Genomic DNA, 24,073 nt, shown 5'->3' with positions numbered 1-24,073 from the left:
GAAACCAAAGGTTTTCTTTTTAAGGACTGCTGGACAAAGAGCTTGAAAGAATATTTGGAATATATGTTGACAGTAGGAGAATCCTGTATGCATAAAAATGGAAAGAAAGACATGTCAATTTCCACAGCGAAATGGACGGAAAAGTGATGAAGTTGATGCAGATGGCAAAGCTGACTCTTTTAATTAAAGAGAAGAGCTTACCCAGTTTTGTTTTCACTTGGAAACTAGTTTTGGACTTTATGCTTGAAACAAAAAAAATATGAAATTTTGATCTTAGATTTTGATGACTAGATCAACTTTGCTGTTGTAGAAATGGCTTATATCTACAGTACCAGATATGTAAAGCAAAAAGTTGAGGCCGTAACTGTATTTTGTATTATACTGCATCATAAAAAGTTGGCGATCAATGCTTTCTTTTTCTTTCTTTTTCTTTTTTCATTACACTCCTTTTCCCTTTCTGATCTTTGTTACATTTGTATTTTATATTACAAACTTTCATTTAAAAAATCTTTAAAAAGAAATATTATTTTCCTCACTAGAATTAAGAGCAAATGGAATGTAAATAATTGTTTGTAGCATTGTCAGTAGTTGTGTCCATAAATATGAGAATAAACCATTCCTCGTACTAACAAAAACAGTATATACTGTATTTCTATTAAGATTATTCTCTTATTTGCAGTTTTAAAAAACACTCAAACCTTTATGAAATAAACATATTAAAATATAAGTTCTAGGACAGTGGTCGCCAACCAATAGGCCAGGGACCATTGGTGGTCTGAGAGAAAATGTTGGTGGTCTGCAGACAAATGTCACCCCAAAGCACACCCCCCAAAGCAAATAATCCAGACTGTGTGGGAACACAAGGCTGCGCCACCCACATGGCCCATGAGAACACAAGGCTTGTGTCACTTGCATTGCGAACAACATGGGGTAGTGAGGGGAGGGGGGAAAGGGCAGGGGGGGGAATTTGCCCCATGCACCTTGCCTGGTCACCGGGTTGCTTCTTTCCACTTCTTTCTTCTTCTGCTTTTGGCTGCATGCAAGGAAAGCAGCAAAAATCTTTCTTTCTCTCCCCCAAACTCCACCAGAAATGAGTCTTTGGGACCTTGCAAGGCATCCTGCTCCAAGAGGCTGCACCGGCATGATAAATCTCACAAAGACTAATTTCTGGCGGAGTTTGGGGGAGAGAAAGAAAGACTTCTGCTGCTTCTGCTGCTTTCCTTGCATGAAGCCAAAAGGTCTCTCCCCCCCACCCCAAGAATGGAGCTGGAAATGGTATCCTGCGATCCCAAATAAAGAATGATCAATCAGTAGGAAAACGGCGTGGGGAATTTTCTTGCAGACTTTTTTTTGGGATTTTCCCAGGGTCTCTGGTCCACAGGATTTAAAATTATGAGTTTGGTGGTCCCTGAGGTCCAAAAGGTTGGCGACCCCTGTTCTAAGAGAACAGGATTACCTTTTCATGATCTTTATTTTTCTCTGAAGGCAGGCTACCCAAAGAGCTTAAAATAGCTCCCCTTAATATCAAAGTACAAATATGAGATGAATTCAGTTTGAAACTAGCATTCAAATCAACCAAAGCTCTCCTTTTTTCTTTTGCTGAGCTCCATACAAGAGCTCTGATACAGTATACATCCTAGAAAATGGAAAACATAATTTCAGCTCAAATTAAAAATATCCTATGACCTCAGTATTTTAACAGGAATACTAGTTGAAGTAGGACAAGAAAGATCAGAGTTAAATCCCCAGCTAGCCGTGGAATTTAATTTGTCCCAGTTGATAGCTCTCAAGCCACTATATTTCACCCATTGTCAAATAACTCACCATCAGCAGGGTAAAAATTTAGGAAGTATTGTTTTATTTCTTGAACACTATTATGTGTGTTTGCATGAAAGCACAGACCAAAACAGCAAAAATTTTAATCTCAGAAGGAGATAGATTTAATAAACCAACTTTGTAAAAGCATTTAAAAGTGCATACCAATCTTATTTACAGATTACAGATTACCAGAATTGGGAAGGGACCTTGTGGGTCATCTATTCCAACCCCCCGCCCAAGCAGGAGACCCTACACCAGTGCTGGTGAACCTTTTTCAGCACCAAGTGCTGAAATGGGAACGCGTGTGTGGGAAAATGGAAGAGCAGCTGCCTGGTGCACATGTGCACACCAGGAAGATGATCTTCTGGTTTCTGGCATATGCATGTGCACCGGCCAGCTGGTCTTCACGCAGGCATGCGTGCCAGAAACTGGAAGATCAGGTGGCCAGTGCACATGTGTGTGCTAGAAACCGGAAGATCATCTTCCCGGCATGCACATGTGCACCGGGCAACTGCTCTTCTGGTTTCTAGTGCTTCCACATGTGTGAAGACCAGCTGGCCAGTGCAACGGAACCCGGAAGAGCAATGGGCGATGGCTCGCATGCCCAGGGACATGGCTCTGTGTGTGCCACTTCGTGCACATGTGGCATAGGTTCGCCATCATGGCCCTACACCATTTCTGACAAATGGCAGCCCAATCTCGAAAGCCTACAGTGATGAAGATCCTACAACTTCTGAAGGCAAGCTCTTCCATTGGTTGATTTTTTTGAATTTAAAGTACATGATGATAGGGGATTGCAGACCTATCCAAGGAAGATATTTGCAAATGGTGTCCTTGTGCTCCCTTGAGGGACAACATCCACTGATCATAACTTACATCAAGGGTGTCAAACTCAAGGCCCACAGGCCGGATCTGGCCTGTGGAGTGCTTAAATCTGGCCCACAGAGCTGGCCTGGAAAGAGTAAAGGACTGGTCCATGGTGCCTCTGGCAGTCAAAACGGTGTGTGTGGATGCATGGTCCCCCGCACCCTGTTTCTGGCCTGGACCACCTGCAACACTCTGCCAGCCAAAATGAGGCTGGATAAATATATGATTTTAGCACTAAGTAGGCATAATTCAATGTTGGAATTGAGCATGTTAAAAGAAAAAATAGTTAATAATTGGAATTATTGAATTATTGGAATTTAAAAGCCCCAAAAAGGGGAAAGTGAAAAGAAAGTGTGGAACTTAGACATAACAGCGCCACCTAATGGTAAAGGAAACATTTCAGTGACTCTTTGAAAAGTGCTTTGTCCTTTTAAAACTGGAACTTGATATAAAATAAGAGGAACTTTGTTATAATAATACAGAAACCCTGAAAAGTGAAAAAACAATATTATAAAAAAAAAAAAGAAGTGTGTAGAAATTACCCTGTGATTACTTAGTGATTTTGGGAAAAATTGAAAAAGGAATTAACAGAAGGAATCTGGAAAATTTATGGACATTGATTGTTGGAAATAAACATTAAAGACACTGGTTGAAATAAATGACTGGACAATTGGATTGGACTTAGACATTAAAGAAAGGGAAAAATACCAAAATCTTGGAGAGAGGCCAATACAGGGTTGATTAAAAATCAAAATCACTAAAAAAATCTCCACAGACCATTCTCATCCTGTTCATTCATATTTCAAACTGTTACCATCAGGGAGATGTTATATGTGTCTTAAAATGAGAACTAATAGACTGAGAAACAGTTTCTTTTCCAAGGCAATAATTGTCTTGAATCAAACAGTGCATTTGTGATTTAGTCCTATGTATATAGTGGCATTTTTAAACTATCTAACTTACTATATGTTTTAGATAGGTTTTAGACTAGGTTATTATTATTATTATTATTATTATTATTATTATTATTATTATTATTATTATTATTATTATTATTATTATTATTATTATTATTATTATTATTATTATTATTATTTAATTTTTAAATACTTTGTAGTCTGATTTTGATATGGTGTTTGGGGCACTGTGCTGGAGTAGCTTTCAAATTTCATTGTATTTGTAGAATGCAATGACAATAAAGGTATTCTATTCTATTCTATTAAAAAAGAAGATATAGACCAGACAAGAATCCAAAATTACAGGCCAATATCTCTTTTAACTACAGATTACAAAATATTTACCACAATCATTGCTAAAAGATTTAAAAATTATTTAAATGAATTCATACAGTGGTCAAAATGGTTTCCTCCCAAATAGACAAACAAAATTTAATGTGAGAATAGTATTAGACGCTCTTGACTTCTACGAAGACACAATGATCGGACAGGCAGCCTTTTTATTTCTAGATGCCCAGAAAGCCTTCGACAACATAAATTGGTCTTTTCTAATGCAACAGTTAAAACACATGAATATTGGTGAAAAGTTCTTAAAAATAATTATGGAAATATATACTCAAGAAGAAGCAAAAATAATTATAAATCGAGAATTGTCAAGTACAGTTTATATACAAAAAGGCACAAGACAAGGCTGCCCTCTGTCTCCGCTATTATTTATATATACACTAGAGCAGTGATCCCCAACCTTTTTACGCCGCGGCCCGGTACCGGCATCAGCTGGGCGCCGTGGCCCGGCACCGGCATCAGCTGGGCACCGCCATCTTTTTGATGAAAAAGTGCTTCCGGTGAGCTTTCTACCGGAAAAGCTCACGGAGCGCTGGCGCCGCCATCTTTTTGATGAAAGCGTGCTTCCGTGAGCTTTCTACCCGGAAAAGCTCACGGAAGCTTTTTCATCAAAAAGATGGCGGCCCCAGCAAGCCAGCGGCCCGGTAGGAGTTGTTCCGCGGACTGGTACCGGTCCGCGGACGTGGTTGGGACCCTGCACTAGAGGTCCTAACGAGAATAATCAGACAAGAAACACAGATTAAAGGATTGGAAATAAAAAAAAAAATTAAATTACAAGCTGATGATTTAGGGTTTGTTTTTTTGAAGACCCTGAACGATATTATTAGAAAAACTTGAAGACTATGGAGAAGCAGCTGGTTTGAAAATAAATAAAGAAAAAATGAAAATTATAACCAATATGACCAACACAAAAAGAGAAAACCTTGTTAAATTATTAGATATTCAAATAGTACAAAAAATAAAATATCTAAGAATTAACATTTTGGCATGTTGCTCAACAATTAAGGAGGATAATTATGAAAATTTATTGAGACGAATTAAAACAGATTTAGAACATTGGAATAGTCTTCAACTATCATTAATTGGCAGAATTTTGGCTATTAATATGAACATATTACCCAAAATTTTGTTTTTATTCCAAAATATACTGATCAAATTAGAGAAAATGTTCTTGAAGGAACTGAACAAAATAATGTTAAATTTTGTGTGGCAGGGTAAAAGTCCAAGAATTAAACTAAAAAATTTACAAGATGCAAAGGAAAGAGGGGAACTAGGTTTCTCAGATTGGGAACTATATTATCAAGCGGCCACCTTAACATGGATCAAAGATTGGATAAACTTGGGGGGGAAAAGACTTTTATTTTTACAAGGGCACAATCTACAACAGGGCTGGCACGCATATTTGTATACATACAACACATCAATATTTTTGAGACATAAAATCTGACAAGCTCTAATATCAATCTGGAATAAAATAAGATTGCAAAGTTATATGGAAACTCCAGGCTGGCTTTCCCCCTTAGAAGCTATATCATAGCCAAACCTCTATAACCAGAAAAAGGTAATTACACACAAAGATATCCTAACAGTACAATCCAGATATGAAAGAGATAAAAAAGAATGGGGAATAAACTGTCAAGATACAATATTAGATAAAATATTATTAGGATCAGAAAAGAAACAATTAAAGGAATTATATAATTATCTATTAGATTATAAGATGTATGAGGAGCAGGTGAAAGAACCAATGTTAACTTGGGTTAGAAATTTCGGCTATAACATAAATCTGGATCAATGGCAGCTAATTTGGGATAGGAATAAAAAGATTACATTAGCCACATCTTATAAAGAAAACCTGTTTAAGATGTTTTACAGATGGCACCTACCACCTACCACATTAGCTAAAATGTATAATTCCCAATCTTCAATATGTTTGAAATGTCTGAAAGAACGGGGCACCTATTATTATATGTGGTGTGAGTGCAAGAAAATACAAGAATTTTGGCACAAAATTTGGCAATGGTTAGAGGAAATGTTAAGCCTAAAAATAAATTATACACCAGAAATGTTCCTATTAGGAATAATAAATGATAATTTAAAAAAGCAGATATATACCTAATTATTCATATTATCACAGCTGCAAGAGTATCAATTGCCCAAACATGGAAGTTAAAAGGAATACCGAATGATGAAGTAATAATAGAATTTTTTTTTCATTGCGCCGAGTTAGATAGCTTAATGTTAGAACTGAAGGAGCAAGATACTTCAGAATTCTATGAAATATGGGAAAAAATTATAATTGGAGGGATATGAAAAGAAGTAAAAAAAATGTGAAATAAAATTTAAGAAAGAGTTTATACCGCAACAAAATGTTTAAGATAGAAACGGGTACAAAGATTTACAATGTAAATATGTATATAGATGTATATATGTATATAAAGGTTAATATTGTTTGATGACATTCTACTATTATAACAATGTAAAGACTGTTGATATATGCCAAAAGATCACTACGTTCAATGTTTTTAAAATCTAATTTTAAATAAAAATGTATTTAAAAAAAAAGAAAGGGAAAAAATAAAAATTAAAAGAAATCTGTTGCATTTTGAACTAGAAAGAATTAAAGTGCTTTTCAAAATGTAAATAAATAAAATTATTGCCATTATCATGAAGTCACAAAGATCTCTTTGACACATCTTGAATAAAACGAAATATAATTTACCACAATGTCTCAATCAAGCTATCTTTTACTCTAAGATCTGGATGAAAAAAAAAACCTGCTAACCAACATCTTATTGTCAGCTTTAAGACAGACAGTGCTCCTAATTCTAACTTGTGAATAGACTAAGAATGACAGAAGTCTGTATGTATGGGAGATATCAATTTTTAATAATTGAACAAATAAACCCTTTCTTTCCTGCAATTTTTTTTTAAATGGCATGATGTATGCCCTACTACTTGCATAAAGTGAAAGAAAGACCATGCATATAATGTGCATGCATCAGAGCCAACAAAATAGGGCTGTGATGGCGAACCTATGGCACACGTGCTGGAAGTGGCACACAGAGCCATTTCTGCCGGCACGCGGGAGGTCACCCAGAGGAGTCCCCTTGGCATGCGCATGCCCCCCGCCAACTGACTGTTGGGTATCTGCTGCGCATGCGCAGGGGGACACACGCATGCGGGAGAGGTGCATACATACATGGGGCGTAGCATGTGGGGGGGGTCACATGTGCATGCGCAGAGGTGCATGGCACATGGGGGGTCACGCACACATGCGCAGGGGGCGGGGGGGGTCACACGTGCATTGCATCATGGGTGCAGGCACGTGAGCGCACACGCGTACATGCACGCACGCACTTTTGGCATGCGATTTGGAAAAGTTTAGCCATCATTGAGATAGGGGTTCACATTAATTAATTAATAGGCCACCCATCTCACAAAGCAGCTTACAAACAATAAAAAAAGATAAATATGGAAACAGTTAAATTGAAAAAGTCACATAAGAGCTAAGACCAAGGGCATAGATGACATAGGAATGAGGTCTTCTTTCCCCATCAATATCTCCAGTAAGGAGAACTCCTATTGGGACCCTGAGCCAAACAGCAAAACCAGGTTTCTACGCCCCTCTGGAAGGCCAGGAGAATGGGAGCAGATCTCTGATGACAGAATGTTCCACAGGGCAAGGGCCATAGCAGAAAAGGCTCTTCTCCTCAACCCTGCCAGCCAAAATTCCTTAGCAGATCCTCAGTAAGCCCCTTCCATTGGTGCAAGTGGGGTGGGCTAATCCCACTGGGGTGAGACCGCTTCTCAGATGTTATGGCATAATTCCATCTTGCTTCCTTTTGACCTCACCTCCTGCTGCAGATATCACTGGATATAGAAATCTAATGACTTGAGGACAGTTTCCATATATTATAAGTTGCACTTTTAATCTAATAATATCAACTACTTGAATGCAGATAGAGCAATTAATTCTATGGCACCTCATCTAATTTGAGAACCAATGATTTCTGAGATGCCTTTCATTTAAGCAAATGAAACAAATTGTTGTCAATCCTAATGCTTCATTATTATTTTTTTGTAAATGCATAGCTCCAAGTTTAGTTTACTATTTCTTTTGTTTCTTTAGAGAGGAGTTATATAAGAAGTTTTCATTTTTTAGTTTATTCAACAGGTACCTTAACCTTCCTTGGCTCTATGAGAACAGAAGATCTAAAAATTGCCACAGAAATAAAATTCTATAAATCTTTTTTCTTTACTAAACATTTTTTCATAATTTTGTATAAATCCTATCTATTCACAGTTAGTGAGAGGAACAACCGATTTGAGAAGACCTTCAATCACTGTAGGAAAACAATAAACATATAGCTAGAATACACAAATTTCTTCATTATTACTCACAGGATTTGAAGAATCTAAATTAACAGCTCTTGTGGAATCATGTATAGCTTCTTTAATCTTGCCTGGAAATAGAAACAGTAAAGAAAGACACACATAGTGGCTCACTCATCATAACATCAAACAAGCTTTAGTGGTAGAAAAAGGAGGCTTACAATTTTCACCAAAATGACCTAAACTTTTGGGTCTCAAATATATAAATAACAGCTACTAGGCCTAATTCATATGCAATGTCAAGAATCATACAGACTAAAACTGGACCTTGTAGTTCCTGTCACTACAATATAGGAGAGAGAAATGGAAAGCACAAGTCAGAGGCAAAGGAACTCATCCATGCAGCATTTAGTTATTATCTTGAGTAAGTTGTGAACAGTTAATTTCTTCTAAAACTGCCTAGCAGTGGAATATAAAAAAGATACATAGAAAGGGTAAAAACAAAGTAAACCAAAAGGACCACAAAGGATTTGAATGCCGTTATATTTGAAAACAAGTTATCACATTTCAAAATATTTTTTTTTATAGAAACAGGCTAGACCAAAATAAAAAATAGTTACATTGCACTTTAAGTCCAAATCCTATATACACAAATCTGATTGCAAATCAATCCAAAAGTGTCATATAACCCATTCAGGTTTTATATTATTTTGAGTCCTCAACATGTGTGCACACTGGATATATCCCATCTTCAGTTATACACAAATGTGCTTTTGTCCAATAGTTGTTCTGAATGAAAAATAGACTTTCTTCCTATAGTTAATTGGCTTATAACAGAATAATAAAGTTGGAAGGGATTTTGGAGACCTTCTACCATAAATCCTATATCATTCCAGACAAGTGACTGTCCAGTCTCTTCTTAAAAGCCTCCAGAGATAGAGCACATACAACTTCTGTAGGCAAGCCATTCCACTGGTTAATTGTTTTCACTGTTAAGAAATTTCTCCTTAGTTCTAGGTTTCTTCTCTCCTTGATTAGTTTCCATCCATTGTTTCTTTCCTTGCCTTTTGGTGCTTTGGAAAATAGGTTGACCTCATCTTGGTGGTAGCCCTCAAAAATTTGAAACACTGCTATCATGTCAACAATAATCCTGCTTTTCACTTGACTAGACATACTCAATTCCTGCAACCATTCTTCATATGTTTTAGCCTCCAGCCCTCTAATCATCTGTTTCTTTTTTCTTCACTCGAAATTTCGAGTATGTCAACATCTTTTTTTTTTAATAACATGGTGACCAAAACTGGTTACAGTATTCTAATATAGGTCTTACTACAGCTTTATAAAACAATCCTAGTACTTCACATGATCTTGAATTTATCCTTCCATTAGTGCATTGGCTTTTTGGGTTGCTGCCGCACACTACTAGCTCATATTTAAGTGATTGTCCACTAGGATTCCAAGATCCCTATCACAGTTACTGAGCCAAGGTTTCACCAAATCTGTACCTGAACATTTGGCTTTTCTTGCCTAAGTGTAAAACCTTACTTTTCTCTACACTGAATTTCATTTTGTTAGAACATTTGTCCCATTCTGGCAGGCAATAGCACTCAAGCAAAGCTTTTTCAGCTTGGGATTTTCCACATGCATAGCCTTTATGTCAGTGGTGGGATTCAAATTGTTTTACCACTGGTTCAGTGGGCTTGACTTGGTGGGCGTGCACAGCAAATGCGTGCTTTGCGCGTGTGCAGATGCTTTCCTACTGACCTTCTCCTGCACTCTCCCTGTGTCTTCAACAGCTGACGCGCGGCAATCCGCTATGCTGCGTGATGCAGCTGAGCATCAAAAGCAGGAAACAAACGTCAGTATGGAAACTAGGCGGGCAGGTGGGTCCAGCAGCTGATTGTTGGAGCGAACCAGTTCGCTCTCAGATGATTTTTCAGAGCTACCGGTTCAGCCGAACCAGGCCATACCAGTAGAATCCCACCCGCTTTATGTTCTTGTGCCACTTATGAAAAACGTAAATATTCTTACTAGATAGAAAGGAAATGTATTGCCCACCACATCCAATATCCATCCAATGGTCTGAACAGAGCCTAATGTATACATATTGTTCAAATATAGGATATATTCAAGCCTTCACTTAAATGCTCAGAAATTGTCAGTGAGGATGTCAGTCCACATTCTTTGTGTTGATTTTCACTGAATTTCAAATCAGATCTGTGTAAGATTTAAAATCATAACACAGTTGTTATTTCCTATTCCTATTCTTCTACAGTGCCAATGCAACTATATCTATATATTAATGTTATTGTTTATCTTGCTACAAAAACAAGAATTGAGTTGAAGTACAACTCTTTTTTAAAACATACCACATTTGACATATGAATAAGCTCTCCTTGCTAGAACAGGTATCTGGTAGAAAGACCCAGAAGCACAACCAACTTCACAGACGTTCTGGAAAAAAGAAAACATCATATGAACTGAAATAGGTAGTGAAGTTTTCAGTGCCCAGTGCACTGTTATGCCATTATATACATTGTCATTGTGAAGCTAATGGAATTTTTGAGTTGTTTGCATTAGCCTCATTTTTCTTTTATTTATTTCCCATTATAGAACTTATTTGCACCAGCAGGGTTCTATCAGATTACTCCCTTAATTGTTCAGAATCCTATGGGGATGATTCATATCATCACTCAAGAGTAATGTTTCTATAATTATATCAACTTTGAAAAACATAAGAACCCGAGAGATTAGACAACAACAGTATAATAATATTATACATATTCTCATATACTGTATTTGTTTTCATTCTTTCAAAAGAGAATGGAGAAAGGGTTTAATTACATTATACTGGAACTATAAAAGACAATACAACTCTTACAATAATTTGTTTCATCTGTAATATAAACAAATTACAAGAATACACACACACACAAACGATCATGTTATTTCCTACTGGGGAAAGCATTATTATGAAAAATGCATAAATAGTATAGAATATAAAGGCATGATATCAGAAAAAAATATGTAAATCCACTTTTCATCAATTCCGTTCATTATATCCCTCAATACTTTTATAGTTTTGCAAACAAGCCTTCCTTCTCTTATCACCATGTTGTTTTAAATACTGACTTCTGTTCTTCCCTCTTTTCTTTAGAAGATCTCATCAATTCTATCCAATCATAATTTTCTAGGATTACTCCTTCTACTCAACCAAGTAACTCTTCTACATATATTTGTTTTAGAATTTGACACTATGCTCTCCATTCATCTATTCTTAATCCCATGTTCTTTTAAAAAAAATAACAATACTTATTGAGTAAATCATTTTTACTTTATTTAATTCATTTCTACTATTTATTTTATTTGAATCTAAGTGACTCAAGTTTCAGGTTTCTCCCACCATATCTAACATGTAGCAAAGTGGACAGAATCACACTTCTATACACAGCCATTTTTACTTCTTTTATTACATACTCATTCCTTACAACATACCATATGCTACTACTTTTTTCTATCAGCATTATACACCTTCAAATTTCTCCATGCATTTTCCTACTTTTAGAAAACATTCTACTTGGGTACACAAATTCATCTATTTGCTCTACTTTTGCATCACTTTCTATCACTCACTCCATTTTTTCTTTCAAATAGAGCTATTGGTTTTTGACACATTCATTTTCAAATCTTCACTCCACTCTGCATCATACAGACTAATGTTTACTTCAAATAATTTGAAATACAAGGCACCAACACAGCATTGTCTGCTTACAAAAAAAAGATGCACCTGGCCCATTCATACCTGTTGTGGTTTGCCAGCAGCAGGTGCAGACGGCTGAGGTTTTGGAGAGCGAGGACTCAGATGAGGGGCCTGTGTGTGATGCAGGGATGGGGCCAGAACCATCCCTGAGAGTAGAGTGCTGCCTTTGGAGTTTATGGAGGCTGGTAGCAGGGATGCAGAGGACCCCAAGGAGCCTGTGCCCAGTGTGCGTGGGCAGGGCTGCTCGAAGGAAAGAGCAGCTGCAGCAGCACGGGTGTCTTGGGAGTAAGGCTGCAAGGTGATGGCCCTTCCCTTAAGGGATAAAAGCCAGCCCTCAGAAGTGGGATTCTTTGCAGGAAGCAAAGAAATTCTTGTACTTCCAAGTGTTGTAGAAGTTTGGACTATCTTGGTTTGTGTTTAGAGACTTTTGGTTTTGAATATTTCCTTGCAATTTAATCTAGTGTTCTTGGCAGCCTTGCACAATCTTGGCTAGGCTTGTTCTTATCTGGGACAATTAGTTTTAATAGTGTTTTTACTGTGAATGAACGGAATTCACAGAGAAGCATTAAAAAGGTTTTGCTTTATCTCTGTTTGGTTTTTGTTTGCTTGGAACGAGGCTTGGGTCAGAACAATACCCTTCCATTCTCACCAAAGCCTTCTTCTTATATGTATGTACACACTTACTAATAATATATATCATATATTATCATAATCTTGTCTTCTGTTCTTGCTGTTAGAACAATACAGCATGCTGTTTATAGCATGGATGCAACTAAGGCTGATCATTTTAGTCTACTTCTTTCTAATGAAAGTATTATATAGTATTATATAAAATATAAAAGTATTATATAAAATGTCAGAAATATCCATAAGGGAAGAAATGTATTTTTCAATTTTAGTTTTGTATAAAGAAGGAATAATCTGCAGTTTCAGGATCTATACTACCTAAAGAAACTATTTCAGTGTGAACATATTTCAGAAGGTTGTCCCTGCCCAAACCCTGGAAAGTTCCTGCTGTCCTGCAGAAAAGCTCTATACACCCAGCTTTTCAATTTGTTATTCCAACTTATACAGGATGAATAGCTGGCATTTGAGAGGATTTTTCATTAACATGCTATATTTTTCTGTGTAAAAGTATATACATTTGTTATGTTTTATATTAGTTTTGATGATGTTTTTATTTAGCATACCTCTTTCAGAAAACAAACAGGTGTGTGTGTGTATATATATATATATATATATATATATATATATATATATCCTCATCAGAGAAGCTATATATATATATATATATATATATATATATATATATATATATATATATATATATATATATATATCCTCATCAGAGAAGCTGTTGAGCGTGAACGGAAACGCCCAAACGCCATCTTATTTGGTCTAGAGGTCACCAATAACAATGATGACATCACAACTGTCCGAAACATCATCAGGGATTATCAAGCATCAACCATCTCCGCTGATGAAATACTTGACATTTCACGCATTGGCCGAGAGCTCAATAACAGTGACGGCTCTGTAGCCCCACGCCTGTGCAGAGTCATTTGCAAAAATGAAACAAGCAAACGTAAATTCATTTATACTATAAACTCACTCGCCAAAACCAACACCAACCATAAGAACCTCCGTTGCCGCTGACCTAACCATACAGCAACGTGCCCGCTCCCGTGTACTCCGCATTGAACTCAAAAACCGTCTAGACAATGGAGAGAAGGACCTGTACATTGACTACCATGCTGACTGTATCAAAAGTAAGCCACGCAACCCAATACTCAGCTTTTACCCTCAACCACAACCCTACCTCAACCGATCCACCATCACCCAAGACTAGGCACGCACGCCCCAACTACCTCAATTCCAACTACTGCCGGCCTTAAATGCAAACTACTCAATGCAAGAAGCCTCGTGAATAAAATACCTGAATTTCTCATCCTCCTAAATATGGCTAACTTTGACATTATATTTGTCTGTGAAACATGGCTCAATGCATCTCTCCCGACTCCATTACCACAGTAAGAGACTATCATGTTTACCGATCAGATCGTGAAAATCGTCGAGGAGGTGGTGTTGCTATCTTCTATAAAAAATCCTTACATCTAAAAAATATCCAAGTTACCCAGGAGCTTGCTCTTCCTGAGACCATCATCTGTGAACTATCCTTAAATATCACAATTCGATTCTTACTATGTTACAGAGCACCTGATTATGACATCGAACATGTAAACAAGCTAAATACATTACTAACATGGACTGCATCCTGCCCATACCCTTTTATCTTTCTTGGTGATTTCAATCTACCTCATATTGACTGGACCCTAAATGATTGTACAACTGAAATCATACACACAACCTTCTACAATGCTACTACAAATCTGGGACTGGAACAACTAGTAACCAACAACACTAGACTAAACAACTGCCTCGATCTCATCTTCTGCAATAGTTTGAATTTAATTTACGGAATACAAACTAAAGAACCCTTTTCCAGTAGCGACCACAATATGATTGACTTTTGTCTCAACATACGTCCACACAAAAATCACCACAATGATGTAATTCCCAATTGTAACTTCAAAAAGGCAACTATGATCTTATACACAACGATCTCTCATCCCTTGATTGGCAATCTCTATTCACTGGATGCAATACTGTTGAAGACCATTACAACATATTTTTACTTGAAGTCAAAAGAGTCATCAAACTATATGTACCAACAACAACTCCCAAAACAAAACAAAAAGCAGATTACCCATATCAATAAGGAAACTTCAATCCAAAAAGAGATCACTCTGGCGGAAAAACAAATCTGGTCACGCTTGCCAATTTCAAAAACCGATACAAAAATTTATGCCACCAGATAAAGACCGAATGCACCAATTATCACATTAAACAAGAGGAAAACCTTCTAAGCACCAATTCCACCCGTGCTTTTTACAATTTTGTAAACAACAAACTAAAAGACTCAAGGTCCATCCCTCCCTTGATAGGACCTGATGGTAAAGACTGCAACGACGACACCATTAAAGCCAACATCTTTAACACATTCTTCGGCTCAGTATTTGTAAACAGCAATGGATCATGCCCAGTATTTCCTAGCCGTACCACAGATAACAACAATGATCTAATACATATCGATTTCACAGAAGACAATGTTGAAAAAGCACTACGCAACCTAAAACCATCTCTATCTATTGGACCGGATGGAATATGTGCCTACTTCTTAAGAAAGCTATCCACTGCCATAGCCAAACCTCTAAGCATAATCTTTGAAAAATCTTTCAGAACCAGCTCCTTGCCTAACCTATGGTCACAAGCCACAGTCATCCCCATCTTCAAAAAGGGAGACCCAAGCCTAGTTGAAAATTACAGGCCAATCTCCTTATGCTGCGTCACCTGTAAAGTCATGGAATCAATTATTAACCAATCCATCATCCTTCACTTAGAGACAAATAACCTACTCTCCAATAAACAATTTGGTTTCAGAAAAAAACTATCCTGTAATCTGCAACTCTTACACTGCAAAAACATATGGACGACACAACTCGACCAGGGCAAAGCAATAGACGCAATCTACATAGACTTCTGTAAAGCCTTTGATTCAGTGGTACACGACAAACTACTCCTAAAAATAAAATCCTATGGTATCTCTGGACAACTGAATAACTGGATAGAAGCATTCCTGTCAAACAGACAACAAATGGTCAAAATCGGGAGCGTACTATCAAATCCAGTACCTGTCAATAGTGGTGTTCCCCAAGGCAGTGTTCTAGGACCAACTCTCTTCATACTCTACATAAACGACCTCTGTGATCATATTAAGAGCAATTGCGTTCTCTTCGCTGATGATGTAAAGCTGTTCAATACCACAGACAATACTGCTACCCTACAAAAGATCTTGACTATGTATCAGAGTGGTCAAACAAATGGCAACTTCAAATCTCAACAAATAAATGCTCTGTCTTACATATTGGCAAAAAAAATCAGAAAATAAAATACAAGCTGAATAGTCAAGATCTTGTTGATGACTCAAGCTCTGTAAAGGACCTTGGAATACTCACCTCTAATGATCTAAGTGCTAGAGCCCACTGCAACTACATAGCCAAAAAGGCATTAAGAGTTGTTAACCTAATCCTACGTAGCTTTTTCTCTGGTAATATCACACTACTAACCAGAGCATACAAAACATTTGCTAGACCAATACTCGAATACAGTTCATCAGTCTGGAACCCACACTATGTATCTGATATAAGCACAATTGAGAAAGTCCAGAAATATTTCACAAGAAGAGTTCTCCACTCCTCTACTCGTTGTAGAATACCTTATGCCACCAGACTTGAAATTCTAGAACTTGAAAACCTTGAATTACGCCGTCTTCGGTCTGACTTAAGCATGGTATATAAAATCATACATTGCAATGTCCTACCTGTCAATGAATACTTCAGCTTCAACCATAACAACACAAGAGCACACAATAGATACAAACTCAAAGTAAACCGCACCAAACTTGATTGCAGGAAATACGACTTCAGCAATAGAGTGGTCAATGTCTGGAATACTCTACCCGACTCTGTAGTTTCTTCCCCAAACCCCAAAAACTTTAACCTTAGACTGTCTACTATTGACCTCACCCCTTTCCTAAGAGGTCTGTAGGGGGCGTGCATAAGCGCACCAACGTGCCTACCGTCCCTGTCCTATTGTTTCTCCTATTCTTTTATTTTTCTTATATGTACCCATTTCATGTATTCACAACTATGTATACATTTATACTTATTATCTTGTAAACAATTGGCAAATCAAATAAATAAATAATATATATATATATATATATATATATATATATATATATATATATATATATATATATATATATATATATATATATATATATATATATATATATATATATATATATATATTCTTTCTATTTGTAAGTGATTGATGATTTCTCAATGCCTCTTTTGTTTTAATCTGCCTAACAAAAGAATAAAAATAAAATAATTCTATAGTAAGTTTTGACTCATAATGCTAGAAGAGACTAATTTAAAAGATCTCTTAGAGGTTATCATTCCTGAACTATCTATTTAGATCAGCATTTTCTAAAAGGAAGCCCTCTAGAAATATCGTTAAAATCCCTGATATAGCCCATATTTAGAAGGAAAAATTCATTTTGATAGATATTCTTTACCCATGCAGTATTTGTTGCATTAACCTTACCCCTTTATGTCAACCATTTGAAGATGAATGTAAAATAATACATTCAAATTTATGAAAAGCATATTTCTAATTGCATGGTCCTTTGATTCAACAGTTTCCAAAATATAGACATTTAATTTACTATTACAAATCATGAATGCAACATGACTATTTCTCCATTTGACAAAATTGTATTTTAATGTACTGTGCACATGGCATAATTTTTAATTCCATACCTTGGGAATATGTGCAGTTTCTAATGCAAAAGAAAACTCTTCCAAAGCTTCTTGATGGTTATTCAAATTTTGGAAAGCTACACCTGTATGATAATATGTTTCAAACACCTGAAATGAAAGAATTAGGATATCAAATTACTTAATAACTCTTTCTAACGTTATCTTAACAGGTTCTAAATTTCAAATATTAAAGTTGTGATTACCATCCACTATTAATGATGAAATTTCCACACGTTCTGTAATACAGTGAACACTAGAATCAATATGCTAATATTGAATAATATGGATTCTAATTGCATTTTAAAAGAAAAATAATGAACCAAATATAGTATTCTCAAGGAACAGGGTACTGAACGGGGTACTGTATTTTGATCCAGTAACCTTGGGTGCTTCAATTTTGCAATTTATGAGGGAAACCGAATTTTATCTCCTTAACTTCCTTACTCTCCTAACAGTATTGTTAGTGCACATTCTATGCTAATATGTTTTTACTCATCTGATTTTCTTTACCATCCTTTGCAACAAACAATTTAGAAAGCTCCAAAACTTGCTTACAATTCCATTGCATTTGGTTAGGATTAATAATTTTCCATGTTACATTCTGATCGTCTTCTAGAAAGACAGACCTCCTAATAAACATATGAAATATATGAACTCCCTCATACCACATGTTCAGCAGTTGTGCAAGGAAGCTCTTTTGACAACTACACTGATTTATAAGTGTCTAGGTAATAGGCCAGATTATAAATGGATTACCTAATCAGCCAGGAATGAGACCAAGAGAACAATCCATCCTTTGACTAATGTAGGAATGGAGCTGAGGTAAAATCCCTTTCAATGAGAATTTAAAGCAATAGAAAAAAATAGCATTGTATGCAGGGATTTAAAAAGCATTTAAAATATCCACGGTGAAGTGGTTTAAGAATTAACAGGTATATTGCAGTGTACATTTTGTGAATTAAACTCCATTTGAAATGATGGAAAATTAAATTTGCCTGTTGGAATAAAACTTGACAGAATTTTGTTGCATCTTAAATACCACCACTTCTTCCACTCTGAAATGCAGTCCTTGTTACAGACTATACAATATCAAAAGATAAATAAAAGTTTGTTGGAGGCAGTCACACATAATGGAACAGATGAGTTAGAATGTAATTTCCTATACTGCATGTCTAATCTAGTTTATGAAAGAGAGAGAAAATATTTGCACAAGGAAGCCAAATACAGGTAGTCCTCGAGATACAACCAAAATTGAGCCCAACATTTCTGTTGAGTGAAACATTTGTTAAGTGATTTTTGCCTCATTTTATGACTTTTCTTACCACAATTGTTAAATGAATCACTGAAGTTGTTAAGTGAATATGGCTTCCCCATTGAGTTCCCCACTGTCAGAAGGCTTCCCCACTGTCAGAAGGTCACAGAAGGTGATCATGTGACCCAGGGGTGGGATTCTACAGGTTCGCACCTATTCGCTAGAACCGGTTGTTAACATTCTAAGCAATTCGGAGAACCGGTTGTTAGAAGAAATTACTGGCCTAATCCTGTAAGGAAGGCAGGAAGGAAACATTCTGGTGTTGCTTACAGAAACTACCTCTCCATTAATCCTTATCACATTCTTGGCAGGACTAAGACTTCCTGTCTCAGGAACTTCTCTGGAGTTTTTTTTTCCCCTCCTTTGCTGGTACTTTGCTTGTGTGGAGTAACCATTCAAAGTTATAATGGCACTGAAAAAAGTGACTTATGACCATTTTTCACACTTACAACTGTTGCAACATCCCCACAGTCATGAGAGGCCAGGCGAGGAGATGCATGCCTCGATGTGAGTGATATTGAGTTGGCCACACCCAGCCAATAACATGACCACCAAGCCATGTCCACCCAGTCACATGACCACCAAGCCATGTCCACCCAGTCACATGACCACCAAGCCATGCCCACCACCTAAGCCACGCCCACAGAACCGGTTGTTAAAAAATTTGAATCGTACCCCTGATGTGACCCCAGAACACTGCAATAATCATAAATATGAGTCAATTCCCAAGCATCTGAATTTTTTTAAAAAAAAAACAAGTTTTATTAATTTTAAAAAACAATACACAAACAAACAAAACGTAGAATAATAACATAGGACATCTTTTCTAAAAAAACAAAAAACAAATAGAACATCTTATTTAAAGACAGGATCATTCCAAATTATCACATTTCCATACCAACACAGTTTAATATGTATATTCATCTTATCTGTTCAACTTCATATCTTTTCCCAACTTCTCTTTATTTCTCCCTTTCCTTCTATTCAATTATATTTCTTTTGCCTTAAATTGTATATATTCATTATATCCATCTGTCTTATTTAAAAGTTCTCTTCCAACATTCTTCTAACGTTTTGATAAACAAACAAAACACAAAACATAAATACATAAAACTTCTTTTTGGAAAGCGGCTTACCCGGGTAACATCTTTTTGTACAGACATAAATCAAATTCATGCTCACTAATATACTCTTTCATATCTTATTTAACATTCTATATTTTCTATATATTTTCTCTCTTCATTCACTCTCTTAATTCTATTTTATTTGTTTCATCTCAGTTTAAATAATTATACTTGCATCTTTTGTCCGTTCTCTTTCAATTATCTATTTTTCTTTTCTTTCTAATACAATATTTCTCCTGTAATGACTGAAGTATGACAACTTTTTATCTTTCCCCTAAATAACACTTAAAATAATACATACTTTCCATACTGATTCTGCTTAGTACATTCTAAGTATCACATTTTAGAATAATAAAACAAAAAGAAAAAAAAAGAGGATCAAGTTTATGAAATAGTAAAGACAATATTCCATAGAAAGTTAAACTCTGTTGTTAAGTCTTAAACATTTTTATACATTCCCCTTAATACATTATTAACTCATATAATATTTCAATTTTCTAACTCAATTTCAAATACTAATATCTACAATACAATCTTATGTACTTTTGCAGAATCATTTTTTAAAGTTATAGTTTACCCTTTATCTCTGAAAAAAAACCTTGTTTTTTAACATCTTGTTTTGAACCTTTATGACTTCTCTTTCCTTTTTTCTTTCCTTTCTTATCAATTCTAGCCTTTTTACCCCCCCATCTCTCAAACTCCACTCTCTTAATCTTCCCTCTCTGTTGTATTTCTCTTTTCTGTTGCTTTCTGACATTGTATCGATGTTTCATCTTATTTTTCCCTTTTTTAGGTTGCTTTTTTAGGTTCTGAATTCTCCATTTTATTTCCCTCCTTTCTCTCTTCTTCCTTAACTAAGATTATCTGTCCATGAAAGATGGCTTCTTCTTCTCCATCCCAGCTTCCTTGTTGTTGTATTTCTTGGTAGGTAGAAATCGCCATTTCTAAAAATGAAAAATAGATCCAGAAGAGCCCTTCTTGTTCCTCTTCTTTTAGCTTTTGAAATTCCATTTGTAATTCTTCAACTGATAATGCCATTTTTTTCCTTAAAAACAACCCAAATGTTTTTAATCTTTCAAGAAATAGTTCCCAAAAATCCCAAAGTCACAAAACAATCCAAATCAGAACAAATTGTTTCATTTAGCACTTTCTTCTTTTTATATTTTTTCTTCTTGGGGTAGAATTCAGTTACACAGTTCCAAAGTAAATTTTTAGAAGTCTAATTGCCACTTATTTCTGATCTTATAAACTCCAGTCTCCTTCAATACAATCTTTAAACAAAAGTTCTTTACCTCTTCCCTCCCACTTATAGCAAAGTTCCAATATTCAGAAATCTTTTATCCCGTTGGCTTTAGATTTCAGGTTTAGTTACCTTCTGTGCCCAAGCAGATTTTTCCAATTTCCATCAGCTATTTCCATGGGGAGGGAGAGTGAGAAAAAATAACTTTCCCTTTTGAATCTTCCTCCGCCGCTTTCACAGTCTCCTTGGGAAACAATGTATCATTCAAATGATTACATTTCCAGGGTATTTCAAGGTTCCTTGCTATCCCGGTTCAGCCAAAAACTTTTCACTTTCTCCAACTTCCTCCTGCACAATCTTACCCGGCTGCAGGCTTCTTTGTGCAGCCATTACTGACCGCCGCTCCACCGCCTAGGGAAAAGGAGTTTTGCCAGCTGAGGAGGGGGTTTGCGATACCCCCAAGCCCCTATCCGGATCTCCTCTCTCTTTGGCTGCCTCTATGGGGCAACCATATCCTCCAGATCTGAATGGATTGGAGGCACTTCGGCGACGAGCGCAGCAGGGACCGCGCACGATCACGGATTCCTGCCGCCGCCGAAGCCTTGCAAACCGGAAATCCCCAAGCATCTGAATTTTGATCACATGACCATTGGGATGCTGCAACAATCATAAGTGTGAAAAATGGTCATAAGTAACTTTTTTCAATCCTGTTGTAACTAAATGAACTGTTGTAAGTTGAGGATTACCTGTACAAGGAGTTAAAAGAAAAAATAGTGAGCTTGTATTGAGTCTAAGTTTAGTGTCTAAATTTAGTGTCTAAAGGTAGACTGCTTCCACCCACACTTCAGAACTAAATCAGCAAGGATTTCAAGTTAATATTCTATACATAAATTTTTCAGATTTAAATTACCAACAATTTACAGGTAGGACCAGGAACATATTGTACAGGAAAATTCCTTTGACTCAAGCAGCTTAGCAGTCTTCTATAATATTCTATTGCCTGAAAACAATTTTTTAAAGAAATATGAGAACGGAGACCAAATTTAAGAATCTCTGTATGTGCGAAGGAATGTAGTCCTGGGCCTTGGGAACGGGTAAGGAATAAAGGAACTATTAAAAGCAGGGATTCAGAAAAGATTACTCAATCCTCAGAAAGAGGAAAGTGTGAGAAAGAAACTCAAACTAAGCTCAACTTGATTCTGTTCGGTGTAAGGTAAGGCATAAATACAAACTGGAACAGTTAGTTGTGTCAAGATTTTTGTTATTCTATCCTGCAATTAAAAAAAACCATACCTGGAATTGCTGTAATGGCTACCTCAGAGGGCCAGCAACAAACTTAAAAACCTGCCAAGTTTCTCTCTATCCCATGCTAGATCAAACAGGGCTATTCTGATTTTCTTTCTCACTCTTTGGGACTAAGTAAAAGTCGCCTCTTAACAGTTCACACAGTCCCCTCTTCCATTCCCAAGTCCTTCACAATCTGACAAGTAGATTTTTTTTTTACTACAACCCAAGAAAAACAAAACAGCAGACAAATCAGTCCCTGCCCCTCTCTCGCTTTCTGCAAATACATGTTTTCTGTGATCTCATAAACCTTATAATTTGCTAATCGTAGAACCAAGTCCACCACTCTTGGAATGCTGTGTGTATCAAGCCATAGTATGTGAAGTCATAATATGTTTTGCATAGCATATCATATCAACCCAATAGAGACTTTAGTTTAGCATGGTAAGCAGAATATAGCCAAATATTCACTATACAATCAATAGTTTATTTAAGGAAGAAAAAAAAACCCAAAGAGGCAGAAACTAAAAAGAAATGCCAATGCCAATGACACAAAGGGAAGAATTATGAAATAAAAGTAACTCAAAATTCCATGTATTTTGCATACTAGCATTTTCAAGCAAGTCCTGGCTAATTTATCTGGCAAACAGAAAAGAAACAGAGTGGCTAATTGCATGAAATCACGGTTTCCACTTCTACTCTTCCTCAAGGCTTTATATCTCTCTGTATGGTGCACAGGTTCTCCACCAGGAGATACGTGACATCTGAGGAAAACGAAACTTCATCTTTGAACTCTAAAGGTCACAAAACCATTGAAAGCACAAGCATAAGAAACTTCTGCTCTGGATAGTGGAGAAAAAAAACACACAAAAAAAAACAAAACAAAAAGCTTTTACTTTTTTGAAGTAAAAGCCAGCGCCTCGCTTAATTCGCTCGTTTGAAGTTACTTTCCGCAGAAGCAGTTTTCCCAAAAAACGTGTTTTGAATCGTTAACTTTCCAAAACGCCCCGCCAAAGGCCAGGCTAGTCTGCGGTTTTGGAATTGGCAACAAAGGCAGCTCTGCAGGCATCAAGCACCATCACCATTGCACCATAGTGCAATTCACGTCCAGGGCGCAAATCCAAGAATTTGCTCGTCGCCTGGGCCGTTCCGGGAGCCCAGATAGGGCGCCCCGTTACCTTAGGCCAGAGCTTAGCTCGCTCGCTGGCTATAGCGACTCGCAAGAGCGGCTGCGACCGCGCTTGAATCTGTGCGACCGCGGTCATGAACGTGGAGGGGATGGTGGAATGGACTTCTCTGGATGGCGGTGGGGAACTAGCGAAGGAGCTCTGCCCGCTACGGCTGCTGGCCAGGGAAGGGGGTAGCCGCGCGTCCTTCTGGTCCGACCCAACCAGACGGCGCGAGGTGACGCTCTGCGGAGCCGCCATCCGCGGTGTTCATCCTGTCCCTGCTGAGGGATTCCCTCGGGAATTGCCATGGTAGCGGAAGAACCAAGGGCCCACCGCCCCCGCGGTCCTGCTACGGCAAGGGGTGGGCAACTATGGCCCTTTTATGAATTATGGACTTCAACTCCCAGAATTCCTGA

At 36.9% G+C, this 24,073-nt stretch overlaps 1 protein-coding gene across 9 annotated transcripts in view; it reads right to left on the bottom strand.

The window, feature by feature from the left end:
• The window catches only part of LOC148130107 (uncharacterized), a 75,545-nt gene that overhangs the window by 23,940 nt on the left and 27,532 nt on the right, over positions 1 to 24,073 (bottom strand). For 3 of the 9 annotated variants that reach the window (XR_015750258.1, XR_015750259.1, XM_087969297.1), the window contains exons 1-6: positions 23,667 to 23,987; positions 22,115 to 22,204; positions 17,529 to 17,636; positions 10,691 to 10,775; positions 8,391 to 8,452; positions 1,457 to 1,636 (exon numbers count right to left, since the gene is read on the bottom strand). Coding sequence is in view for 7 of the 9 variants with exons in the window: in XM_087969297.1 (XP_087825423.1) it covers positions 1,457 to 1,636; positions 8,391 to 8,452; positions 10,691 to 10,775; positions 17,529 to 17,636; positions 22,115 to 22,204; positions 23,667 to 23,915 (774 nt within the window). In the remaining 2 variants the exon portion in view is untranslated. Of the gene's footprint in view, positions 1 to 1,456; positions 1,637 to 8,390; positions 8,453 to 10,690; positions 10,776 to 17,528; positions 17,637 to 22,114; positions 22,205 to 23,666; positions 24,007 to 24,073 lie in introns of those variants that run through there. The other 6 variants (XM_087969296.1, XM_087969298.1, XM_087969301.1 and 3 more) reach the window with 4 other exon arrangements.

Source organism: Notechis scutatus, chromosome 6, assembly GCF_049901735.1.
Source record: "Notechis scutatus isolate UNSWTSFEM ecotype Mainland chromosome 6, rNotScu1.2, whole genome shotgun sequence".
Lineage (NCBI taxonomy): Eukaryota > Metazoa > Chordata > Lepidosauria > Squamata > Elapidae > Notechis > Notechis scutatus.
This window is presented reverse-complemented; position numbering and strand designations above follow the sequence as displayed.